Genomic DNA, 25,732 nt, shown 5'->3' with positions numbered 1-25,732 from the left:
CTCCTTTCTGGTGCTTTTCTTGTCCCCACTCTGCAGGCTCTAACTGCTAAAAGGTTTTTTTGTCAGCTAAAATGACACCATTAGTGCAAGCAGTTTGATTTATGTCTTTACACAGAGTCTTATGCAAGAAGTGCCCTCTTTGACCTGTTTTGTGAAATTATTTTTCTCTCTTTCTTCATCTTTTTCCAAGATCTATTGCTGTCATGATGCTTGCATAAAACCTATGGGTTTGGGAGGGCCACGTTAAAAGATAGTAGCCAGTGAGGTCAGAGTAACAAAGAGTGTAGGTAGTTCATGGGTTCATGTATGTGCTTTATTTTATTTGAAAGATCTTACATGTGTATGCATGAATGAAAAGTAATGCTCAAAACCTTTGGATACCCAGGACTATGCAATCTTTTTGACATTTCTAGCCCCTTTTTGTTAATAGTACTTGATTGTTGCACGTTGCTAAAAATTTGAGTATAGACTATGGGAGAGCGGTCTGCTCTTTGATGCGCTACATGGGCTGTGTCCACACGAGCAAGTAATTTAATTCAACAGACATGGATCAATAGATGGAAGCAGGTGGTGCTGAGCCCCCTCTATCCATCCATGCAATATGCAGCTCACGTGTTGGACTGTGGACTGGGTTTAGTTTGGTTCCCTGGCCTAAATGTCTGTGCCACACATAGATTGAAGGACCAGTTGTTAGTTCAGCCCTGATGTTCCCTTTAGGAACACTTTAAACACATACCAGAAGTGGAGCTCTGGTTTAGTTTCTCCTGTAAAAAAGCACTTTTGTATGCTTCTAACTGCTCTGCACAGTGAGCTACTGTATGATGACTGGGGGTAGTGCTTCAAAGCAGAGCTGGTGCTCTGAATCAACACACCATGTAAATGCAACTGGTTATCTGGCTGTCCAGAGCATCTTGCAGGAGAGCACTTGGGCACCAGCAAGACAGGGATAGTAGTGGCAGCAATGAGGAGACCAGCTTAGGCACATTCAGTGTTTTTTTGGAGATCTTATTCAGGACAGAATTCAGTGAGTTCTGCTAAAAACATGATAACTGAAAATAAGTGATCATTGAAATGTTCTTGTGCTGTAGATGACCGTGGGTTCCAAATACTAAAGCACGGAATTTTTCAGGGTGCAATTTGTGCTCAGCTTAGTGGGTAGAGAGCAAATTTTTTAAAGTCAAGTCCATCACCAGTATTCAAGGACACAGCTGAGCATAAGCATTTATAGCTATTTAGCTGAAGGCAGGAACAGAGAGAGGGTATGGTTACCTGACTGTTTTCTGCTTTTCTTCAGGAAATTTCCCTCTTTTTGATATTAACTTTCCCTGCTTGTTCTCTAGCTCTGCTAGTGGCGGCAAGAATGCATGATTTCCGACGGACTGTTAAAGAGGTCATCAGGGTGGTGAAGGTTTGTGAGTCTACATTAAGGAAAAGGTCAGTGCAGTCTTATTGCTTTTATCTTTCATTTACAGTACTGAACAGTGACACAGTCTAAAATAAATGTGCATTGGAGAAAATTAGGTTATTTTCACACGTGCCACGAATTAAAAAAGTACCTGTTTTAGATGGTCATTTTAAAGTACTAACACCTCCTTGCCTCTTACGTAAGGCCTCATGCTTAGCACAGATGGTAAGGAGCACTGTGCCTATTTAACAGGTAAGGCAAAAAAAGCTGTGTCAGTAATATTAACAATATTGTCATGTCCTCAGAAAAAATAATTTATTGATTCTCAAAGCTGACAGTCTGCTGTGATTTTTTCATTAATCCTGAATCCAGTGGTGAAGAGTCTTGTCTTTAAGCTTTTACTGAACAGAACTCTTCAAAATATTTTGCTGCAGTGTTCATTTTTGGTAGTGTTGCACTGCTAATAAATTGAAGACAGCACAGTGAGTCTAATGACAAGTTCAGTGAAGGATCCCCTGAAAGTGGGAATTTTCCAAGTACTTTTCGTGTGTTTGGTTTTTTAAAGATCAAGTAGCATTTTCCATATTTTAGTGATGTAAGCAGATATCCTGTTTCTGTCATTTTACTTTTGAAAAGTTGCAACATACTCTTTCCCCATAGGTTGAGTAAAAAATGATCTAACTGAAATACCATGATTTCTGTTGCCCACAGCTGGAAATTTTTCTATCACCAATATATTCTGATATTTGTTCCCCCAAGGTTTGTCCATAGAAAGCTTCCTTAGTGTCTCTCTTCATCTTACTGGAAGCAGCTTAAGCATACCTAACCAAGCCTAATACCTTTTAAAAATAGTCACTTATTAATTGTGGAAAATGTTTTTGCCCCAGATCTTCATTAGTGGAACAGGAATGATGCTATTTTCCTCCTATGCATGGTATAGGGATAAATTTGAAGTGTTTTAAATGCTTCGAGGTACTACAGCTATAAGGATGGAGCATTACCAATGCCACTTTTTTTCCTCTGGCCAAAAGGTCATGTGTTTTAGTTGTGCATTTTCTATGATTAATGAGTTATGCACCACGATCTACTCCAAGATGCTTTGGTTAAATAGCTAAAGAATTTGTACTTACTAAGAAAATGAGCATAATAAATTAGAGTTGGAAGGAAAATTAATTTGAGCAATTGTTTCAGGCGAGAAGATCTTGCTTCAATATTCATACTTTGAAATGTTTACTCAAGTCACACACATCAACTAAAATGACAGCCTTATTTACTTTGACAGGGTAAACGTGACAGCTGAATTATTTTCAGGCAGCTATAATTACAACTATTTATCACGAATCTATAAATTTGATTGATGTTTTTCAAATACGAGCATGTTATATAGTATTTAACGAAGGCAAATTAAAAAAAATACCTTTGAATAACTCTTTCTGCACTCCAGTTTTTTTCCTTTTCTTTCAAGAATTCCTTTCAAAATGCCATCAAATAGAAGTTGTCTAAATGAATAAGAACTTATTTCACAGTCTTAAAAATTCCTTTGCTTCTCAGTTTGATGTGCAGTTTTATTTCCTTTTAATTATAGTTACTCTGGTTGGTAAGGAGCTGCTGCTGCTGCTTTGTGTTTTATGAAGGTGTTGGATGCTGTGCTCACTGCTGATGGCTTTGCCCTGACAGCTCTGGAAGTGAAACCCAACATGAGTCCAGATAATGCTGACACTTCCAGCCTGCAGGTTCTGCTGTGTGGTTTGATTTAGCTCCTAGTTGGTTTCTTGGGGAAGCACAGACCACTGGAAGCTGGGTTTGCTTTTGGTGCCCATGGCAGAAATCTGCAAGGAAAGGCCCTATACGATGTGCCTCTGCCTGGCAGGGGACAGGAATGTGTGAATGAGGATGCGGGAACGATGCTGTTTAGGAAATCCTGATTGGGAATTCTTGTTTTGGGGAGACCCTCAGCAAGGGCTGGCAGCCCTTCCCTGAGAAGGGCACTATTTCTGGTCCTGGGCAGTGCAGCTGGTGGGACTGGATTAATTCACCCTGTTCTCAGTCAGCTGGAGAACACCAAGCCCGCGTGCCTGGAGGCTGTGTCCTCTTTCACTGCTCTGAGCCGGAGGAGTAGCTCTTAGGAGGAGGTTCACAAAAATGTAACGTATCTCCAGGTTATAAAAATTCACAACCTGGTCATAAGGAGAACCTGTTTTGGAAGGAAAAAGTGACAAGGCATGGCCCATGTGTGCAGTCACTCATCTTCCAATCAAGAGTTCTTAATTTTGCTTAAAAAGCAGTGCTTGTTTGTTTTTAATATGTGTGGGTTTTTGGCAATAGTGGTAGAGAAAACTTTGTAGTTACTTCACAGGGCCTTCTAGCTTTATGTTTTGAAGCACACAATTAAAATGTAAAGCTTGTTGCTGTTGTTGAAAGCGAACTTATTAAATATTAATAAATGCACTGATAATTCTATCTCATTTCCAGTCTAATTGAAATTATATTAACTTATATATCACTTTATATATTCAAAGTACTGTACAAATATTAACTAATTAGTCAAATTGTTATTTTCTATGTAATCATCCGTGGAGGTAGCAGAAATTAACTTTTAATAAACCCAATCCTTTTATTTAGTTCAGTCCTCACATTTGTGCCTATGTTCAATGCACGTGTCTTCGCCTCTGCCTTTTTAACCTTTAAATGCTCTACCCCTTCATCTTTTTATTCACCTGTTGCATGCTTTCTCTGTGCTCTAAATTTTGTCTTATCTTTAGTAAGAATAATTCTTGTGATACTTGTCCATTGTGCATTATCTAATACTGCGTGGCCCTTATGCCTGTTTGAAGATCTTAGGCACTTCTTCGATAGAAATAAAAAAAAATCAGCTTATCTTTCCTAACGTTTGCATTTTGCCGCTTTGGCTTGCTCACTTTATCTTTAAATTGAACTGCTTTTTGCATAAAAAATACTTCTTCTCAGTTCCATAAAGTACTGTCTGCTAAAAAACCTATTTGTGATGAACTTCAGAAGCAGTAAAGCTTCATTTAGAAGAAATTGGAATGAAAGGCCGGAATGGGTTTAAACATCTCATTTTTGGGGTGAATGCTTTTTTTCTCACTGCCTAATAGTGTTTCGGGAAGGAGGACAAGACCTTTTACGAAGGAGCTTCATTTACCAGTTGTAGATGCTGCAGGGACTTTGATAAATGCGGTCCTTTGCTTATATCCTGAGGACCCTGTTACAGCTCTTTCAATGACTGAGGTGATAATTTTCTGGAAAAATTAAAGATTTATGCATAGAGATAAATGTACTGAGTGTACTGCCTGCAGCTTTTTTTTTTTTTTTTTTTAATTTCTATAATATATGGCTGGCATAAGCCTCATGTCCAAGCTCCCATTGCTGTCTCAAGCTGGAGAGATGCCTGTGAGAGCATGCAAGGCTAGGAGCATGAGTCTGGAGTCAGGATGAGAAGGGAAAGAAACAGGGACTTGGGTAGCTGTGAGGTGGCTGTGAGGTTGTTGTTTTTCAAAGCATCAAAGCCCTATCAAGGCTGGGACCAAAGGGAAAGGTGTGTGGAAGTCAGTGTTGGGCTGTGATCCAAGTACAGCCGTGCTAAAATTCTGTGGAGGGTATCCTGTGGATCACTGAGAGCTGGTGACCTAAGGTGTTTGAGCATGGAGGGGCCAAGGATGCTCCGAATGCCAGAGTTGTGTGAGGGCTCTTGGTTGAAGTGTGATGTGGAGAGAAGCAATTAGAATGCCAGGAAATTTATTTCATGTAAAGGAGATTGTGGTGATGTCTGCTCTGATCTCAGCTCAGCAACCAAGCAGCTCCTTCACTGGTGGCTGCTGCCATAAGCTAAATTGAGAAATATCTCATGTCTCCAGTTAAATCAATTCAAATGGCTTACAGATGATTTCTAGAAACCTTTCTAGTATGGTGAGTAAAATACAGCTTGATCTATGTGGGCTGATACTGCATACCTTTCTAAGGTGGATTGTCTGGTTTAATAAAAAAAGGTTTTATTTCTGAGGAATCCAATTTCACAGGCAATGTTCCTTTTTATAAATCCAGCTTCTATACAGTTAGCAAGTTAATACATTAATTAGATCCCTAATATATTTTAGTACATCATACTTAAAAATATAATTTCAAAATTGGTGACTCTTACTTTTGAAACAGTCAGTAATTTATTCACACTAACTCAGGCTTAGATCTTGTAAATAGTTTTCCTTTGTTTGACTTTCCTCATCTGAGTGGCTGTTAAGAAATTAAGCAGCTCTATTTTTCTTTTCCAGGAGATCATAGAGTGCTTTTGGCAGACCACAGCAGAGGAACCACACTAATGAAGCAGAATTTTAAGGAATGCTAACACGTTTTGTTTCGTTAGCATGGTGTGAGCATTTGAATCAGGGGGAAAAAAAAGAACAAAAATTTTCAGGTGGTTTGGACTGAGAGAGTTCTGGGATGCCCAGAGATGTCTGCTAGTGGGATTATCCAGAGGCTGACAGTGGGCCACAAGTGTTAATGCAAGTTAACTCTGTGTGTAAGCATTTGTAGAATTGGGTCTTTAAAATTTATGCTAACGAATTTGTGACAGTTTTAAATCTCTGTGTTGGTGTGAGCAAGTAACAGGAACTAATTCTAAAGGGTGCTTTATTTAGTACAATCTTTAGAGGTACCTGTTTTTAATACTTAGAGAAACATCAGAGAGTTGCCAGCAAATGAGCCCCATAAATTATCACTCACCTATTAATTGGCAGTAAATGACTGTGTGTGTATGCTCTTAGTCCATTGCAAAAAAGGTGATGTATATTAATGTTGGAAGTTGTTTAAAGGTGAGAATATTTCTCTTAACAGTTGTATTGGGCAGGGAACAGACAGGCTAATTTAGCACAGCTCGAGTGATAAGTTATAAGCTGCAAAACCACAGCAACTGGATCACCTCTGATTTTGTCCTTACCTTTAGTAGTGAGCTACTCATTCATACAGGCTTAAAACTACCTTTTATATTGCTGAAAGTACATGTAAAAGTATATATATGTACAATGTTTACATATCAGGAGATTACTCTTCTGTTTACTCTACTTACTGGTAAGTACTGTTTACTCTACTTACTGGTGGCTACTGGAAAAAGTTTTTGTTATGTCATGTAGGAAGCATTTAATAACTGTTTCTGATACATGTTCTATATTGAGTATCACTTTTAGGGTATGTGTTCACATACTTCCATAAATAGTTCATGTCTAAACATTGTATGGCTTGGAAAAAAATAAGGAGAGAAGGATGATGCAATAGATGGTTAGATTTGTGGTATAGAAACAGTGATGGTTTGAACACCAGTGTGAATGCTGAGCTTCTCTCCTGTGAGTGCACAGGTTTGGAAGCACTGATTAGGGTCAAGTTAAAACAGTGGGGATGTTCTGCAGTATTCTGGTTCTTCACTAAGACACAAAAGTACATCCCTTACTTTTCCAGAGTTTGGAATTGTCTGAGGTGTCAAATCAGCTGATCTATTACTAGAATATTTGTAATTGATATGACAGTTAAGATTATGTAGATACCATGTAAGTTATTATTTACGGTTTTAATTATATTGTTAATTTGGGAAAACTCAGGGGAGTTTTAATTACCAGCACCAGTTTGTCTTGCAATAAAGATTTTTTTTCACATATTTCTGCTAACAGTGTGTCATATTCAGCTTATTATTTTTCTAAAGTATTGATAAAATACTTTAAATACTTTAAAAAGACCTCTCACAACAGGTAACTTAAAGGCTGATGGCTCAGGCTAAACCCCATGCTCCCTCTTTAAAAAACAACTGTCTCTGAAGTTGTAACTTGTTTGCCCTTCTGTATGGAGATGCAGCACAACATAATCTCTGCTCATGCTGCCTGCTTTCTAGAGCTTGATGCTTATTGTCTATAGGTAGGAGGACACCGTGGCTGTTCCTAAATGGTCTCTGCTTAGAAGTCCCTCTTGGGCTTTGAACTTGGGCTTCTGAAGCATTTGTGAGTTGGACTCCAGAAGTCCTTGTTCTTTTGTGTGCTTCGTCGCACCCCACTGCTTGCAGAATCTCAATTAAACATTAAAACCGAGCCCTCAGCTGCACACACGAGTCTGTTTTTTCCATCACTGTAGACTGGATTCAGGAGTCTCCACTGGAGGGTATCCCTGGAACAAAACGAAGTAAAAAGGACATTGCATGTAACTTCAAAATGATTGACCCATTTTCCCTTATTGGGAGTTAAATTAAGTGTGAACAGAATCGGTTTGCTGGTTTGTGCACAAAAGTGCTTTATCAGAAGCAGAGGTGTGGTTTTGTCTGTAAATGGATGAAACAACAACTGTGGAAATTTTTCTTTGTAAAAAAGGGTTGAAGTTAGAGGCAGATGACACCAGGCTCTGGAAAAACTTTTCTCCCAAAGGAATTTGCTTGAAAGAGTTTGCTGTGAGAAACTCGAAGAGGACGGTTTATCCTGGAAGTTGAATCTTAGCCTGAGCTGCAGTGGTTGCCTCTGCTTTGACTATAAATAGAAGATCCTTGTCTGCCAAATTTCAATTTTTAGAGCCCTTTTGAATTTATGCCAAGGAAATAATATTTTAATTTGTATATCTGTTTATTTTCCCTCTGTCTGTGCATAACTTAAAGTGGCAACTCTTATTAAATTTTTGTAGGTTAACAAAAGTGAAAAATGAACGTGGATAGCATTTTTATGTGGGACTTGAAAAATAGCCTGTAGCTATTTTTTTTTTTCATGAAGCCACTCCCTTGCCCCCAAAATTATTGTGTTTATAATTAAGGTTGCGTCAGTTTTTCTTAACTGCCAAACTAATGCTGCTTTGTTTCATGTGGTGCAGACTGCTGCAGCATCAGTTTGTTGCCTTGGTGGCATGTGTCCAAACAGTGGATAAAATTAAAGAAATGTTTAAAAATTTGTAGACAGGATATCAGCCAATGTAAAATGTTGAGGCAGGCGAGTGGTTGGTAAACGCAGGTATTTATTTATATCAAGTTAAAGGAGAAAATGTTGAGTGTGCAGCTTGCTCTCCCACGGAGATGATGCTCAAGCTGGTATCCTGACCATCAGGGGTGGTTCCTCATTTTGAGAGGAGGGCTAGAGCCTTGGTGGCAAGACCTGAGGGAAGTGAAAAAATAACATGGTGCTCTAAACTTGCATCGCCACCAGTCTGTGCTTAAACTGTGATGCTGGCAGCCCTCCCCACCGGGTGGTCAGCCCTGCCCTGCTTGGCTCGCATCAGGACTGAGGAAAGGAGGGCACGGGCATGGGACTGGGTGCTGGTGGCCCGGTCAGATGGTTGAACCGTGCCATGCTGTGGGTCTGAGCTCCTTGGCAGCACACACGATGTAGCTCTGCCCTGTCCTAGTGCAGAGACGCCGGAGCTGTAGGGAGAGACCCATCCTGCCATTCCAGCTCAGGGTGGAAGCTGGTGCTTCATCTGGAGATCGTGCTGGCTCCAGCACATTGGCTCACCCCAGGGCTGAGCTCTGATGGGTGCAGGGTACGTGATGTGAGTCAGATGACACTGTGGACAGGAGAGGGACAGACAGAGCCTGAAGTGTCTGCAGGCAGACGTGCATGGGGTTAGGTGCTGACACCCAGGCATGGTCATCTTGTCCCCAGCTTGACTTCATGGGTTCTGCTCCTGGTGTTTTCCTGGCTGCTTGGCATGCGCAGAGGTGGTGCCACTTTGGTGGGGCTCTGGCTCTGGCAGCTCATCTCAGACTCGGAGCAAGTGTTGAGTAAACAAACTGTGTGTCTTTGCCAAAGTGCACCTTGGCTTTTAACACTGGGAGGAGAGTAATATTTAACAAGGCGAGGCTGGTTGGGAGGAAGAGTCTTGCTGAAGCGGGGCTGCCTGTGAGTACATGATTAATTCGTGGAGAGATGGATGGCTGTTCTTTAATGATGGTGACTGGGAAGATCCATGCTCCTCAAATGATACATGGGTTTGACATTAAGTGAATCCTGAATTAAAATAATAATAACAGTGCCCTAGCCAGGTTTTACCTCTAGCCTGATAGATGTGGCTCCCTCCTGGAAGGTGGGTAATGCATTCTGGAAGCCCTTTAACGCCGAGAAAGATTTCTAGTCTTTTAATTAAAAGCTGGGTGCTGCTGCTGCCAACAGCATCCTCCTCTCCTTTCCAATTTGATCTGAAAGAGAGGAGGAGGGAGCTGGTCCCTGGTACTCTGAGGGAAGGGTTTGGGCTGTCAGTCACTCTCAAGTACATGGCTAATTTGGAGCTTTGTGGAGATGCTTGAATTCCAAAAGCAAGTCTAGTTTTCAGAGGCTTTCTTATCCTCAGCAGCACTAATTCTGGCTGGCATACCATGCACTGGCTCAGTGCTGCTTGCTGTTGGAGTTACACAGAGGTGCCTGGCTCTCTCTGTGCATTTCATGGCATGAGATGCTGCCTGTGTCCTCTGGCCTCTGCTCCAGGAGTGGGATGCCTCCGGGCAAAGTTACAGCCTGTCTACACCCCTCCGTACGGGCTGTCATGTCTTGCTCCTCAATTTATAAAGGAAGAAACACAGAGACTGATGAGGATATAGCAGGAGAATGTGGCTCCGTGCTCTTGGCTTTGACCCTGGTATTGGCTAGAAACTGAATTTCTGTCCTAGAGAAAATTCCTCCTTCGGAAGGAGTTTCGTTGCAACCAGAGGTAGAGGAGAAAACTGAGGAGAAAACCACAACTGTTTTTAGGGGGAGAGAAATGCAAAAAGGTCCCGTGCTGAGAGCACTGAATCACCATTTTTAGTTCCTAAGCTTTGCAGATGGAAGCCTTTGTCAGCTCTGCTTCCTCTGGAAGATGGGAATATTCCAGCGAAGCAGCTGCAGACCCATCATTGCCATTTTCCCATGGAAAATGTTGATATTATTAAAAGGGCACTTTCTGTCAGAGGAACATTCTGCCAGACGTTTCCTGACCTGGCTTTGTACTTAACCTTTTGTCTCATTTTCTCCATCTGTAAAATGGATGTGCTCGTTCTCAGCCACCTGTATAAAATGCTGGTGTTTGTGGATTAAGTTATGACCACGTGATCTTATTTAAGATTGAATTCCTCTGAAAGATTCAGCTGCTTTCATGGCAATTCCCCATGAAGCCAGTCCTGTCTCTCACATAGGTAGGGACTTTTAAAATGCAAACATTAAACAAATTCAAAGTTTATTATTGTCAAATTATGTTCATCCATCTATTTCATCTGTGTGATGTGAAAATGATCAATTTATTTTACCACTGCTTCTGTGCATCCTGGGAAAGTTATTTCTTGTCCCTCTTCCAGCCTGCTTAAGAGACGTTACTTTAACATTTGCTTTGTGTAAGTTAATCATGCTGACATAGCAGGAAGATTTTTGAGCATACTCCTAAACTATGATGACAGATATTTTATTTGGTGAATCCATTTTGTTGTTGCTGTTGATAACAAAAGCAACGAGAGGGGAGGAATGAGCCGTGTTTATTGTCTTAGTTTTGTCTCTACTTAATTGACCGTAGGGGCTGCAGTATTTCTGTTCAATCTTTGTTCATCAAAAAAAAATGTGTGTTACATACTCTAATAAATCAAAAGCTAATTTGGGATATGAAAAGATACTTTCTTTGCAGCAGATGAAACAATTAGTAGCACTTCAGTTTTAATGTAGTCTGTGTTTGAGCCAGAGTTGCTAAGGATGACATGTTTATTCCATAGCTTGGCAGCTTGCAAATTTTGTTACTTTCAAAGGAGTTCTTGAGGATGTTTTGGTCATGTGCTATATGCTTTGGTAGGTTGACAGAATTTGAAGATACACCAACCAGTCAGCTAACCATAGATGAGTTTATGAAGATTGACTTGGAAGAAGAATGTGATCCTCCTTCGTTTACAGCTGGTCAAAAAAAATTGAAGATACAGCAGGTAAATTCTGAATCTGGTATTTTCTGTGTTTCTTTTCTCTCTCCTCCCTCTGCGCATTCCCTTTTGAATCAGTTAATGCTAAATCCTAACTGACCAGCCCTTGGTAAGGTTTAGTACATTTATTTCGAAGTCCTTGAGAGAAGGATGAGCATTAGTTAGATGAGCATATGATACCCATTAACTAAAGATATTTTTTGATTTATTGGCAAATGGATAATGACGATTGAAACACACATGGACCAAGCATTGGTGATGGAAGGACATTTATTGAACAGAGGCACAGATACTTATACTGTTTAAGCCTCTGTATAACAATTTCCATTTGTTCTGTCCGTGCTAGCTAATGCATAGCAAGCTGTAATGTTACTTTTCCTTTTGTGCACTTGCTTATCTTGCTGCAGGATGTTCTGCAGTCTTCACCATGGTGTTCTGTTCTGTGCAAAAAGATGTGATTTTTGCAGTTTCTTCTTTCTGCATCTTTCTCATAGCTCGTGCTGTACCATTTTGAACAAGTTCATGTTTAACCCATTCCATTCTGCAGCACTGGGATAGTTTCCCAATTAAAAATGTCACAGATCAGAAATGTGCACTGTTTTTAAGGTGATACCTGTGATCAGGAGAAGTGCCATTACACGGAACTTTATTTAAATAGAGAGGAAAACAATAACCCATTTACTTCAATGAGACTGCTGGTGGTTTTGTGTGGTACACCACCTACTTCCACAGAGATTAGTTCTCATGTGGCTTGATTTCTTTACAAATCATGAAGTAAAGCTGGCAGCAGAGAAGATTTTACTGCTGTCATAGTTAATTCTTACATTATTGGTTTGTTAGGGTTTATGTTTGCTCTAACTGTGCTATCATTTAAGGTCTGTAGGGGTATTAGTGATGTTCTCAAGAACCAGCCAGGTGCTGTAGGTCAGAGCTTCACTCTGCTATCACCAGTGTGCTCTGTCTGGTGTGGACACTCCAGTCTTAGCACTGTCCTTGCACTTCCCACATCTATAGGCACAGTCACAGAGTCTGACTGCTGGAGAATGAGGCCTTTTATTTGCAGCTTGCCAGAGAGAAGGCTCCTTTTGAAGTACAGAGATGGGGGAGATAACATTTGAAATTGGTTAGTATTTTGAGACCTGTCTGTCATACCTGTCTAACACTACAAAGTAATTTCAGTGGTGATTCAAAACCTGCTTATGCTTTTGAAATACCCTGCCATTCTTTGTGTCTATATACAGCTCACAAACAGTTCAAAATTGTGCATATTTTTTTAGTAATTTAATGTTTATTTTGTTTATTGTCATTTCAGCTTGAGAAGGCACTGTCAAAAAAGCTGGAGGATTTTGAAGGTATAAGTTGTGTTTAGTGTAACATATCACTCATTTCTTCAATATTACATCAATGATTGCTGAGTTTTACTTTTATTTCAACACCACAGGAGAAATATCGAGCTACCAAGATGAAATAGAGATTGAATTAGAAAACAGTAGACCAAAAGCAAAAGGCGTATTTGCAAATTTCACTAAAGATGGTAAGTCTATAAAGTCTTATGACTCCTTAAATAGTATTGAGTTCAGATCTGGCAGTCTGAAGTGTATGAATGTTATGGTGATAAATGTGATCATATATATGTTTTCACAGTACAAGATCTCTTGCATTGGGGTTCTCTCTTCCAAATACGTGGTTCATAAAGGAGTCTTCAAAACAACCACATTGTTCATTGCAGGGATAGTTCATTAATGATTTCAGTTTTTTTCTTTCCTGGTGCAGTATAAGCTTGGCACTGGCACCTGAGAATGTTTCTTTTCATCACTGAAAGTGCAGTGGACCAGTATCTAGACCCTTCTGTCGCCAAATTCCCCAGTTGACTTCCCATATGGAAGGGCTATGTGCAGGTTGAACTGGCTATTTTTAATTTGCAGTTATACCAGGAAATAGCTGACTTGTCTCACAAAGTCCTTTTACCTAATGTGATAAGATGATGCTTCTGTTTTAAATGATGACTGTAGTCACAAAAATACATTTTAATACTCAAGGTAATGAATTTGAAGAGCGTCTGGAAACTCCATGTATTCATACATTGAACTAAAATATTGTGTATTTCTTTTACAGATTACCTCTAAAGATTTTTGAGTGCTTCTCTATTTATTTAGTTTCTGTAACAGATGGTATGCAGTGATCTGTTGGGTTTTCTCCCCTTACAGATTCTATAGAAGATAATGCCTCTAGCATACTTGGAGAGGAGGAGGCAGAAGATGAGGAACTAGAAGCAGCTGCTAATCACTTAAACAAGGACTTTTATGATGAACTTAATGAGAAGGATAGAGTTAAAAGTAATGAAGATGGAGAATGCAGAAATGGAAATGAAACTCTTGTAAGACCCCCTGCACTGGAATCCTTGCTTGGCCCACTCCCCACTGCTGCTAGTCTTGGCATAACCGAGTCCATCAAAGAGTGCATATCCACTAAGGACCAAGAGCCTGGTGAGTAGGAGTTCAGCTCAGAGCAGGAACTGGACACAGACAGCCAGTTGTGGGTTTGTTGTGTCATTTCCATGTATCTTTTTGGTTACTGTGGTAGCAATTCCGTGAATCACTGAGATGTCGGGGTACAGGAGCTGTGAGGCTGGAGGGGACCAGTGGTCTTGGCTGTTGATGTGGTTGTTGACATTTGCTCTTCTGGAAGCTGCAGGAAAATCTGGGGTGCCTAATTATTTTCTGAAGCCTGAGAGTGTGTATCTCTTGGTTAAGTAGATAGTTGATTTGCAGTCATATGATAGCTGATGGGCATATTTCAAGCCATGGATTCTCAATTAGGAAATTGGAGGAAGCAGATTCCTGTAAATATAACTGGAAATTAAAACCCAAGTATGAGAATCTTAGATCAAGGCAGACTTTCTCAGGAGACATTTCACTGGAGTCAAACATGATGCAGTCTGTCTCTGATTGAGAATCTCTGCAAATAGCAAACATTAAAAATGTTTGCAAGAGGAAGTAACTGGTGTTAAGCTTTTTTCTTTAATACAGACTTCAGTGTGTGTTGTGCTGGTTTTGCTCCATTTTTCTTAAAACCCCCAGATCTATCTGCATCATACAGCTCTGTATAGAACAGTTGGGAGCAGGACTGATCAACTAAAGAAGCCAGTGTTGCCAGAGCCAGTATTGCAAACAGCCAGTCATCCAGGCAGGTTTGTTTGCTTTTTCATACATGAGCTTGAACTTTATGGAGACGGCATTTTTTTAAAACTCCTTTTGCATCTTAATGACTCTGAAAACAACATATCTAAGGGGCATTTTATTCTTTATCACAGTTAATTTTTCCATCATAAGACACACCCATCTGAATCTGTTTTGTCAGCTTGCTTGGAGGTCTGTGCAGCAGAACATTTCCTTATCCAGATTGTTGTGATGCTGATTTCTGTTCAACAGTAGATGAACTGAATGCATTCAGATTCTTATTACATAAGTGTTCAGTCTCCAGAAAAGTAGCAGGATGATTGCACATTTTTATTTTGTACAAACAAATTCATATAGAAACAGTTGAGTGGTTTTGGTTTTGTTTTAATTATGATTAAGAAAATGGATGGCTCATGGCTTGTCTTTCTCCTGGAAATCAGCGGTTCGTGTCGCAGAGAGGTCAGTCATGGCTAGAAGCTGTTGTTGTCTGGTTGGCCAGTGACCTGTAAAAAGGAGTTCCCAGTGATGGACGTTTCTCAGCTGGCATTGCTATTGACCATTTTAATGGACAGGCTGAGGACTGAGTGTAAAGATGAAGCTAAGCTGGTGTAGCCAGGGAGGTTCCTCTGAGTTGGGCTTCAGGCAGGTGGGCAGGAGAGTGCAGAGCTGCTCATGCCATGGCTTGTCTGCCTTTGCTGTTTGTTTTCTTGCAAAAGTGGAGGATGTGCCAAATGAACTGAATTTCGAAACCAACCAGGTTTCAGTATGTTCACTCTCTTCTCCTGAATCTGAGAAATCATTGCAGGTGTTTGAACAAGTACTTATTTTCTTAACATGCTATGAAGCTCATATGCAAAATTACTGTTTCGGTTTTATTTTGATTATAGGTCCTGCCCGAATCTTTGTTGGATTTGGAGGTTTTCTTTGGGTGGTGAGGAGGGTGTTTGAGGTTTTTTTGGATGGGTTTCTTTGTTGTTTTGTTTTGTTTTGTGTTTGTGACTGCTAATTTATTTTAACAATTTAAAAGTTTCGTGTTAAGCCTGATTCACTTTGGTTATGCCTGTACTGCAGGGTAGTCGTTTGAGGTGCAGTTCCCAGCCTCCAGGCCCTTGCCATGCTGTGCCTGTGTGGTGTGGGTGCATCCCAGTGATGTGTGTGTGCATCATCCCCCTGAGGACCTGGTTTCCTTCAGGAAGTCCCCTGTGCTCAGAAGCTGTAATGGAACCTTGATGTGTTTTGGGTGAGTGGGAACCAGGTCTAGCAGACAGGTTGGGAAGTACATCTGGCTTGCAGTTGGCATGTTGTTATGCAGAATACAGAAAACCTCTTGTTAAGATGCCTCATGTTGGTTACCTTTGTGTTGTAGCTCTGAACCTGATGAAAACCAGTGTAGATGATTCTGGCACCTCAGGCAATGTTGTTGACTTCTGCCTCATAGCTCTGGGAAGTCTGGAAAGGTAGTATCTTCTTCTGTCAGACCAACTGGTACAGTTGTAAAACTTAAGACATTTTCCAGGTTTGTGGGCCCTTCTTCAGGCCTGAAAAAGAAATGAGAGTTTTCAAAACTAAATACAGGATGAGAGCAGTTGCTCAGAGTTAATAATTTGAGATGACACAGTTACAGATTGTCTTGAAACAAAAGTAGCTGGTAAGTGTGGAGGGAGGAGGGAAAGCTCCCAAAATTTCCTGCATTTATCCTATGTATTTGAACTTGGTTTCGTGCAATTTGTATTGTGAATCTCAGCAGGCCATGGCTTTGCTGTGGTAGTTCATGTTCCAAGATCCAAGTCCATTGGAGGAGGGAGAGTGCTGTTGTAACACTGAACCCTTAAGGTGATGTTCTGGTCCTTCTCCACAGCTGTGTAAGTCATAAACCAGGAACCTGTCCCTTCCCTCAGCCCTCTCCAGCCCTGAGTCATCTCTCACTGTGTGGGTCAAGCTGGGCTGGAGACCTTATTGAGATGATTTAGTATCTCCTGCTGGGCTGCCCATGTTGTTGGATGGATGTATCCTGTCCAGCCAGTTCAGCAGTTGGAAGCAGTGTGCCTGGCGCTGCACGGTGAGGGTGCCCAGCAGACTCCTGTGATGTGCTGCAGGCAGGGCAGGTGGCTCCTAAAGAGGAGCTCTGCAAACAGGTGCAGTATGTGCAATGTTTGGCCTTAAATGCAGGATATCTCTCCTCCTCTCTGTAATGATCTCTCTTCCTCAAAAAACCTCTGCTGCAGGTACCTTCTACAAAGTCTTTTTATTTGGCTTTGGCATGTGGTAATTCAGTTTATAATTGCCTACATCAGCTGCTTTGGGAAATCTTCCACCTTTGTGCTACAGTGGCAGCAGCAGCAGCAGAAGGCTTCTCACAAACTGCTTGTGCAGATAAGACTTAGGTGCAGAGCCGAAATATTAGGAAAAAGTAAGTGTATTTTTGCTCCACTTACAATTGGTATTTGAGTAGTGTGAGCTTGTCTGTATGAATGTTTTATGAAAAGCACAGTATTTTAGCAAATTTGCATTACAAAGACAGCATGTAAGATACCAGGTTAATGAGTCTGAAGCAGTAAAGTGCTTAGAATAAACACTACATTTGACTGTTTTTTCCTACAAAGTGTATTAATTTGCAGAGACTTGAAGCTGAAAACTGTTTGAGTCTCTGCAAATGACTTCTTTCTTATTCTTCATGATAAAAGTGCTTTATGGTGAGATCTCAGTTTCAGAGATGGAGATCAGGTACATCAGTCTGTCCATTTTCCTGACCATGCAGCATCCCAGCATCCTCTCCACACTCTACATGCTCTTTCTGATTCTCAGTTCCTGAAAAAAAGTGCACTATTTCATTTAGGAGACTGTCACAGTCAAATATCGTGGAGTTTGTTCTCAAGAAATACCATCCTTTGGTGTGAAATTTCCCTCTGCAATTTATTTTTATGTCCCTTTTTTACCACCTCAAATACTTTGTCATCTTTCTTGGTGTTTCTGTCATTCTGGTGTTTGCTGACTATCGCCTTGTCCTTTCCCTATTGGTCTGTACTCTACCAGTTCATCTCTTGCCACATGAAGAAAAAGTGGGAAAGGTCTGATAATAACAGAGATAAAGGTAAAATACAGGGTGTAGTTTACCAAATAACTTTATATAACTTCCCCTTCATAATCTAGGTACGGTTTGAGACCTGATTTAGGCTTTGTTTTGAATTAAAATTCACATGCAGTCATTTAGGGCAGTAATTTCAAGTAATGTGTGTGCGGTGGGTGGTAACGTGCTCCTGCATGCCCCCATGAAAGTAAGCGGCTTTAGCAGTGAGCAATCGCCGAGCAAGTACCATCTTGTGCCTGGTTAGGCACCCAGCGACCTGCATTCACTGCTAATTTCACTGAGAATACATGGGAAAGCTTCACAATTAGCAGTTTGCTCATTTTTTGCTCCTCGTATTTACGCCTCCATTACTGCTGCAAGCATAATCTGACAGGGGCTGAGGTTGAAAGATATTGCCATTGATTTCTGTGGGTGTTAAGGACCCCATGCAGGCACTGTTCATTGATCATAGTCCTTGTCCCTGTGTACCAGCACTGTTCAGCTTCTTTTTCAAGGAGGATGTGAAAAGTGGCTAAAGGTGATCTGATATGAGGTGGGGATGGGCTCATCCTCCTGGGTCTTACTCTTGTGTTCTGCATTTCATCCCCTGCAGCTGCCAGCTCCCACCTCATCCATTGTCCTGGCCTTGGGGCTTCACCAGTCCTTCCATGAGCAGATTCAGCTCCCTCACACAGCAAGGAAAGATACATGTGTGTTCTATCCTCCTTCTTTTTTTCAACAGCAGCAGATGACCCGTGCCAGCAGCACTGTGGGCAGGGGAGATAGCAGAAATGCAACATTTCTGGCAGGGTCTGAGCTGCCCTGGAAGCGTGCTTGAGGGTCTGCAGGCTAAAGATGGTTGGAGAAGGGCTGTTGACAGATGCATGTGCCAAGGAGGGTTGCTGACCCCACTCGGGATCCCAGCATGGATTGCAGGATGGTGAGCAGCAGGCTCGCTGCTGGCACAGTTGTTGCTTCTTCAGTGGTTGGGTGTTGGACCCCTGTTGGACTCCTTGAACTGATTTCTTCTTCCAGCATCCTTTCTTCCTCAGATTTTGTCTGAATACATCAGTGCAAACTGTTTGGAAATACATAAATGTATATGTTGCATACAAAAAGATACGGGTTTTTCAGTCTTGAGAAGAGATGTCATAGGGGAGGCTTGTCACCATGTTCCAGTATTTAAAGGGTGGCTCCAGGGACGATGGAGACTCATTTTTTGCAAGGAGTCAAATGGAAAAGACAAGGGGTAATGGATGAGATTTTGATTGGACAGAAGAGAAAATTTTTTCACAGTGAGATCATCCTTCAGATTAATCTCCCCAGGGAAGTGATGGATACCTCAAAATAGGACACTGATAAGATTTGGCTGGACAGAGTGCTGGGCCATCTTGTGTAGACTATGAAAGGTTGGACCAGATAATCCTTAATGTCTCTTCCAACCTGTTATTCTTTGATTCTGGGATATAATCAGTAGAGAGAACATTATGAAACCCTATTACAAATAATTGCTGCATACATGAGAAATAAAGGTGCTGAGTTTAGTGCTAATTGTGTTACATACTCAAAGGGCACTTGGTCATCAGTGCAAGCATGCGTGTCCCCGTCCTGATCGCTCTTCTAGCCTCTGGCTTTAGCACCTCCATTGCCTCACAGGTTTTGTGCCCCACCTGTGGAAATGAGCCTTGTGCGTGACCTGCTTGGTGCTACCTTCCTTGTGCAAAGCCTTCCAAGCACGTTGAGGGTTTGATCTTTGTCTCCGTGTGCCGTTTGCTCACTGGAAAATATTTTCTGTGGCAGGACTTGCTCTTTCCCAATTCTGAGATCTAAACAATAAAAACCTTGGTACAAGCTGATCTTTCTCCTCTGGCCTCTATATGCTGGTGCTTGGCAGTCTTGACAGGCTGTATCCCTGATTGAGCCTTCATTACGCCGTTAATGAGATGTGAAGAGCTTGCTGCAGCCAGCGTGGTAATATGAGACCACCAGCTGCTTTGAGTGCAGTTTTTTGATACCTGAAGTCTTGGGTATGAATTACAGATGACAGGATTTTCTTACTTGGCTATGTATATCACTCACACACAAGCACTGCATGTGCATGTCTCACTCCAAAATCTGTGTGCGTGTTTTTTCATGTAGGATCTTTGCATTTCAGTAAGGGATAGGAATGCCATAAATTCATTCCATATTCATGCCTTGAGTAACTAGAAAGGTTAAGGGATGAAAACTAATCATAGAGTTTGGCTGAAAGATTTCTAAACAAATTTAGAGAGGGGTTTTGGAGAGAAACCTGCATTTTGTTAGAGCCATCCAGGGGATAAATTTGAGTGAAAGCATAAGCTGAATCACGTGAATACATTTTTATAGCATTTGTGGCTGTTCTAGGAATTTTCCAAAGGATCAGGTTATCAATAGAGACACTCCCTACAGGAAAATTTGTGTCATTTTTGTCATAAGTCTTGGTTGAAAAGAAGTGCCCCAGAGTAATGGGTGCTGGGGTCAGGAAAAGACACTGGAAATTTGGATTCAGGTTCCTGAGCCAAGTGAAGAAGACCCATCTGTTAAACCTTACTTGGCCTTGTTTCCTGTGAATGAATGCCCTTAGCACCTGGCTGACCAGCCTGGCTGTCCTGTTATCCCCCTCCTACCCCAACTGTTTTAGAGAAGAAAGACTCTTTATGCCCTTCTCTGTCTCCTTCTTCCTTCTTTTTCTTTTTCTTTTTCTTTTTCTTTTTCTTTTTCTTTTTCTTTTTCTTTTTCTTTTTCTTTTTCTTTTTCTTTTTCTTTTTCTTTTTCTTTTTCTTTTTCTTTTTCTTTTTCTTTTTCTTTTCCTTTTCCTTTTCCCTTTTCCCTTTTCCCTTTTTCTTTTTCCTTTTTCTTTTTTCTTTTTCCTTTTCTTCTTTTTGTTTGTTTGTTTGTTTGATAAAATTCTGGTCTGGAATGCGGAATGTTTTAAAATCCTGAAAGCTTTTCCAGGCTTGGATTTTTTTTGCCTGCCTTGTCGTGACTGCAGTGGGCAATGTGTCTTTTCTGTCTTGAATTTCTCCAATAAAAGCATGGTGGAAAATGAGCTTTATTTTCAGTTTGAGCAGTGTAAAAGCTTTATATTTCTCTTTGATGGGTCTAACCAGCCACTTAAGGCCTCACCCTCCCTTGCTTGAGGGAAAAAAGGCAAAAAGCTGCTTTTTCCTCTGGCTGCTTCAGCTGGCTGCTGGCCACGGGCTTATTGGAGAAGGAGGTGGCAGCAAGGCTGTGTCTCTGGCTTGGAGAGGTTGGATGTGTGGAACAGGGGCTCTGGTGTGTCATTCCGTGTGAGATAATCGACATATGTGTGCTGTGGCATAGATCCTGCTTTTCAGTGGAGCAAGGAGAAGCAGTCAGCCCCAGCAGGTTTTTTTATCCATTGTTTTCCATTGTTTTGATGGGAAGTCCAGGTCTGCTGTTACCTGCTCTAGGCTTAGGCTTAAGGAGCACAGAGCTGGGCAGACAGGGAGAAGAGGAGAAGCTGAGCTGGGGGTTTAGAAATGGGCCTTTTTCTGTACCTAAATAACAGAATTGCAGAAACAGTTGTTCCCCAAATACTGAGGGAGGGCTGTGTTTCGTGGTTGACGTAGATGCCTCAGCATTTGTAGGTGCCAGTCTAAGGTTTTCCTTCTGTTGGGGCTTCTTTTCAAGGTTCTCTCCTCTCTGCACTCCCAAGCATCTGAAAAGATGGTGGTTCTCAGAATGGGAGATACTTTCAGGGGCATTTATAATTGCTCCTGTCTTTCTGGGGCTCAGTTCTCAAGGAATCTGTGGAAGTGTAACCATCTAAGGGATCACTATCCTGCTCTTAAACCTTGGTTGAAATAGAATCATAGAGTCACAGAATGGTTTGGGTTGGAGGGGACTTTAAAGGTCATCTAGTCCAACCCTCCCTGCAGTGAGCAGGGACATCTTCAACAAGATCAGGTTGCTCAGAGTCCCATCCAACCTGACCTTGGATGTTTCCAGGCATGGGGCATCCACCACCCTTTCCAGGGCAACCTGTTCCAGTGTTTTACCACCCTCAGCCCCATGAAGTGCGGACTAAAACAATACTGGGGAGGTGATGTTTGGTGATGATGACTCAGACACCTGCAGGCACTCAGGAAACCTGTCTAAAAAAACTCCCTGCTGGTATAAGAATTATTTGATCCTTTTCTGCACCTGCCAGAACTGGAGCCCAGTAGCGCTCATAGTTATTAGGGTAGGTGGACTCTGAAGAAGAAACAGACATTCCTGCCCTGCTCTTCTGCCAAAAAGGAAAAAAAGTCACCAAAAAACTCAAGTGAAAACTGAATTTTTTCTTTAAAGAACTGTGGAAAGTGAAATGTGTGGAGGCTACAGAAAGGACACTAAATTTGCAGGCAAAGCTGACCGCTGAGGAGAATATTATCCAAGCAATTCATCACGATATCTGAAATGTCAAGAGTGGAGGCCTGGGTTCAGTTCAGGGAGTCTCCATGGTCTCAGTTGTTATTGAGAATAAAGACTTATTAACCCAGGTCAAGGAGCCACAAAACGTGCCCTTGGAAGAGGGAAATACAGCACCAAGAGATTTGCAAGGCTTAGCTACTTTGGGTTTAACATGATGGGTCATAAATCCATGTGTGGTGCTGTGGTGGATCTCGACCACTTGGGTTTGTCTGAAAAAGCTAAAATAATCCTCCATTTAGTACTTTATTTTCTCGTGGTACAGGTTTAGCTAGTAAAGGTGGTACCTGGAAACTGAAAATCCACTGAAGTAAACCCTGTAAATGGAGTGCTGTTTCTGCAATGTTTTAATGGTTTCGAGCAGCAGTTGTGTTGTTTTGCTTTTGCTTGGTAGCTCTGAATTTAGTTTGAAAAACTAATTCCTATATCCTCTTAAGGATTAACTTCATCACACCCCTAAACACTTCATCTGTTTTGTTTGTTGGTCTTAAATCTGTGGGACTGACACAGCAGGAAAGATGCATGGGCTGGACTGCAACTTGTGTAGATGACCCTTGTAATTAGGGATCTCAGCTGTGGCACTGTGGACTGGAGATGAAAACAGCCCTGAGTTTAGCCTTGTATAATTGTAGTTTGACATTTTTAGTTTGCTAAATGCTTTCATAACTAAAAGGGATATATTATCCAATAGAGGAAGAATATTAATGTTGACACTGTTGGCAGTTAAAAACAAACTTAGAAACTGAATTTTACTACTCCTGATTGCTTTTGAAATAATTTGTTTTTCAGTGTTACTTTAGGATTGGTTCATTTATTAGGTCTTCTTTTTCTTGTGTGACAGTGAGATAATTGCTATTTATTTTTTATACTGCAAGCAATTACAATCAAAGCAGCCAAATATAGAGTCTGCTTTGACCTGGAATCAGAGTGACCTGTCAACATGAGGCTACTGTTGTCTTCAGCTTTTCAATTTAATTTTATTTCATAGGCACTCACCAGAATGCATTCAGTAGGGCTGAAAAAATTGTGTGTAGAGTTTTTGGTGTTCATTAATTACAGTGGTGCAGAGCCGAAGAAGTGGGCAGATAAGAACAACTTTGGGTTGGTTATTAATAGCAAAAATTATGCTCTTTTATCTAGGGTTGGGTGGACTGTGTTGGGCCAATGTCCCAAGCGGACAGAGGAGGAGCTGCTGGCAGGCTGCCAAGGGAGGGGTAGCTGCAAATTAAGGGAAAATTGCAAACAGTTGCCTCTAGGGAGTTCCTGCAGCCAAGTTTTGGTAAAAGGAAGCAGAAGATACTTTATTTTTTAAGTTAGCAGTTTTAAGGTAAGGCTCAGCTTCCATATTGAAGCATACATGCACATCTAATATTGTAGAAGTTGCTTTCTGTTATGAAAGATCTGGACATCTACAACTGTGTAGTAGGAATAAGGGAATGAATATGAAATAAGAGTGAGTAAATAATGTTGTTAAGTAGTACCTAGAAAGAAATTTGGAGCAAGGAACAAGGCTCTTGAGACAGGTAGAAGCACAGAAGCCAGAAGTAAACAGCTGTGCAGGGAGTGGAGGGGTACCATTTTTCAGCAAATTCAATACTTACATGCCATGTTTGATTTAGTTATGGTGGGGAAGCCACTGTGTGCTCACACATGGGAAGGAAGTAAAATAGTGCTTAGTGACCAAATCCTTAACACTGGCTTGATTTTGGAAGTTATGCTTAATGGTTCTTACTAATTTCTGGCTAAAAGTGAAAAACGCAAATCCACCAATACCATCAAAGTCATGTATTGAAATGCAGCAGCATCTTATCAACATGAAGTGGTGTCACTGGTGGCAGTATTGCATTCTGGCAGTGACTTCCATGAAATAAAACATACTTCAGTGAGAAGTTGCTTTTCCATTAAGTCTCTCTTCTCACTTTAAACCAGAGTTTTTTGCACTTAATGGGAGCAACTGCTTTTGTGTCTCATGGATCTGTAGCTGCTGCAAGACTGCCACAAAGCTCCTGGTCCAAGTTCTTTCCCAAGAGCAAAGATAAAATCCCTTTTTTATACTGCACTGTTTGGATTTGGCCTCCAGTTTAAGACAGAGCAGATGTGTTGGGATGTTGTGGGTGCTGTTGGTTGAGATTAAGAAGTGTCTTGCCTTACTGGCTCATTCCCCTCCTATTTGCTGGCATTAGTGCACATGTAGTTGCCTCCCTCACCTGGGTCTGTCAAAAATGTCACAGGCTCCTGCAGGCTTTTTTAATAGCAGGGTTATTTTGATGCATGTATATTAGGGAATGACACCTTGGCAGGTACAGTGGAAGATGGGGGTGAAGCCGAAGGAAGGGGAACAGGGCTGAGTCATGGGGGAAGGAACCAGCTCCCCCAGTTCAGCTGGGGCTGGAGGAGCATTTCAGAGCATGTCTTTGCAGCAGCAAAGAATGAGGCTGAGAGTGGCATTTGTGCCTGTGCTGAGGTACCAGTGCTGGAAAGGTTTTACAATCCATTAGGGACTTGGAATGGGCAGTTCCAGATATGTTGTGGCCCAAGGTCACTTTTTATGCAGGGTCTTTGTAGAGACTAGGGTTGATGCTGGGAAGTTCAGCTCCAGAAATGCAACATTTAGAAATCTGGGAGCAATGAAGAAGTTTAGTTTAACAAGGTAGGGGGGGAATTGAAAAAGGTACACTGAATTCTCTCCAGAAAAAGCCTCCTTTTAAATTTAAAGTTTATTGCTTTATCTTGACTTTCAGAAAACCTGCATGAAACTTCCTTGCCTTTGAAAGCTCAGTAGAAACTCTTGAAGTACTTTGACTGAAACAGAAAATTTAATAGTGAGGCATTTTGAACACCGAAGGATGTTTGTGGGCAGGTAATTTAAACAGGTACTAATATGAAACAGTGTTGTACTTGAAAGGCTACAACTGGTGTACACACATAAATGGGGTGGAATATCACTGGGAGCAATAAAATCTGGGGATGCTTCATACTTCTTTCATTGCAAACAATTTTTATGGTATGGCCTGTGAAGCAATTGAAATGCAGAGAGCTGGCACATCACTAGATTGATAATTCCTCCTGCTACTTACAGCTTATTCTCAGTACAGATGTCCCCAATTCTTTCTTTCTATCACATTATAGTTTCTTGTCTGCTTCAATTTCATGCCTGCCTCAAACGTAGCATTTTTCAGAATTGTCCCTCCAATTTATTTTTTTTTCCTCTTTAAAAGTTTATATCAGATGAAACCTAGTTGCTAGTTTTTATCCCAAGGTTTACACTTAAATTTTTAACAAGGTTGTTTTTAAGATTGGTCTTCTTTGAGAGAGCACTTGGCTGATCCATCAATAATTATGTAGTAATAAAGCAACTGTGTAAAAATGGCACCTTTGTGCTGAACAGATTGGTTTGCAGAGCCACTGACAAAGATGAATGTTTATTACAATTTACTACTTTTGGTTCTGCAGATGCAATAGAGCTATTTTCTTTTTGGCTTAAGTGTCACGAAAAGTAATTTCCAATTGTGGAATCTTTATGATAATAAGGATATATAACTAGGAGAGCCCAGACTGACTTGCAAATACCAGCATGAGTTTGCAGTGTTGGTAATTTAGAAAAAAAAATAAACAGAGAACATTTTTTATTTCATTTCATTGCTGAATTATTTTTTTTAAGCAATCACTGGGATAGAACACTCAGGGAATCCTACAGTGTCATATAGGATGCTTCTTCTGGTTTA

General features: G+C 41.0%; 1 protein-coding gene across 1 annotated transcript in view; it reads left to right on the top strand.

Annotated features, from left to right (window-relative positions):
- Positions 1–25,732, top strand: part of BRF1 (BRF1 general transcription factor IIIB subunit) — a 172,910-nt gene that overhangs the window by 86,987 nt on the left and 60,191 nt on the right. Inside the window, exons 7-11 of the mRNA XM_082283858.1 lie at positions 1,341–1,434; positions 11,186–11,312; positions 12,619–12,658; positions 12,748–12,840; positions 13,514–13,792. Of these exons, the coding sequence (XP_082139984.1) occupies positions 1,341–1,434; positions 11,186–11,312; positions 12,619–12,658; positions 12,748–12,840; positions 13,514–13,792 (633 nt within the window). The remainder of the gene's footprint in view (positions 1–1,340; positions 1,435–11,185; positions 11,313–12,618; positions 12,659–12,747; positions 12,841–13,513; positions 13,793–25,732) is intronic.

The sequence above is a fragment of the Coloeus monedula genome, assembly GCF_965178545.1.
Source record: "Coloeus monedula genome assembly, chromosome: 6".
NCBI classification, from domain to species: Eukaryota; Metazoa; Chordata; class Aves; order Passeriformes; family Corvidae; genus Coloeus; species Coloeus monedula.
This window is presented reverse-complemented; position numbering and strand designations above follow the sequence as displayed.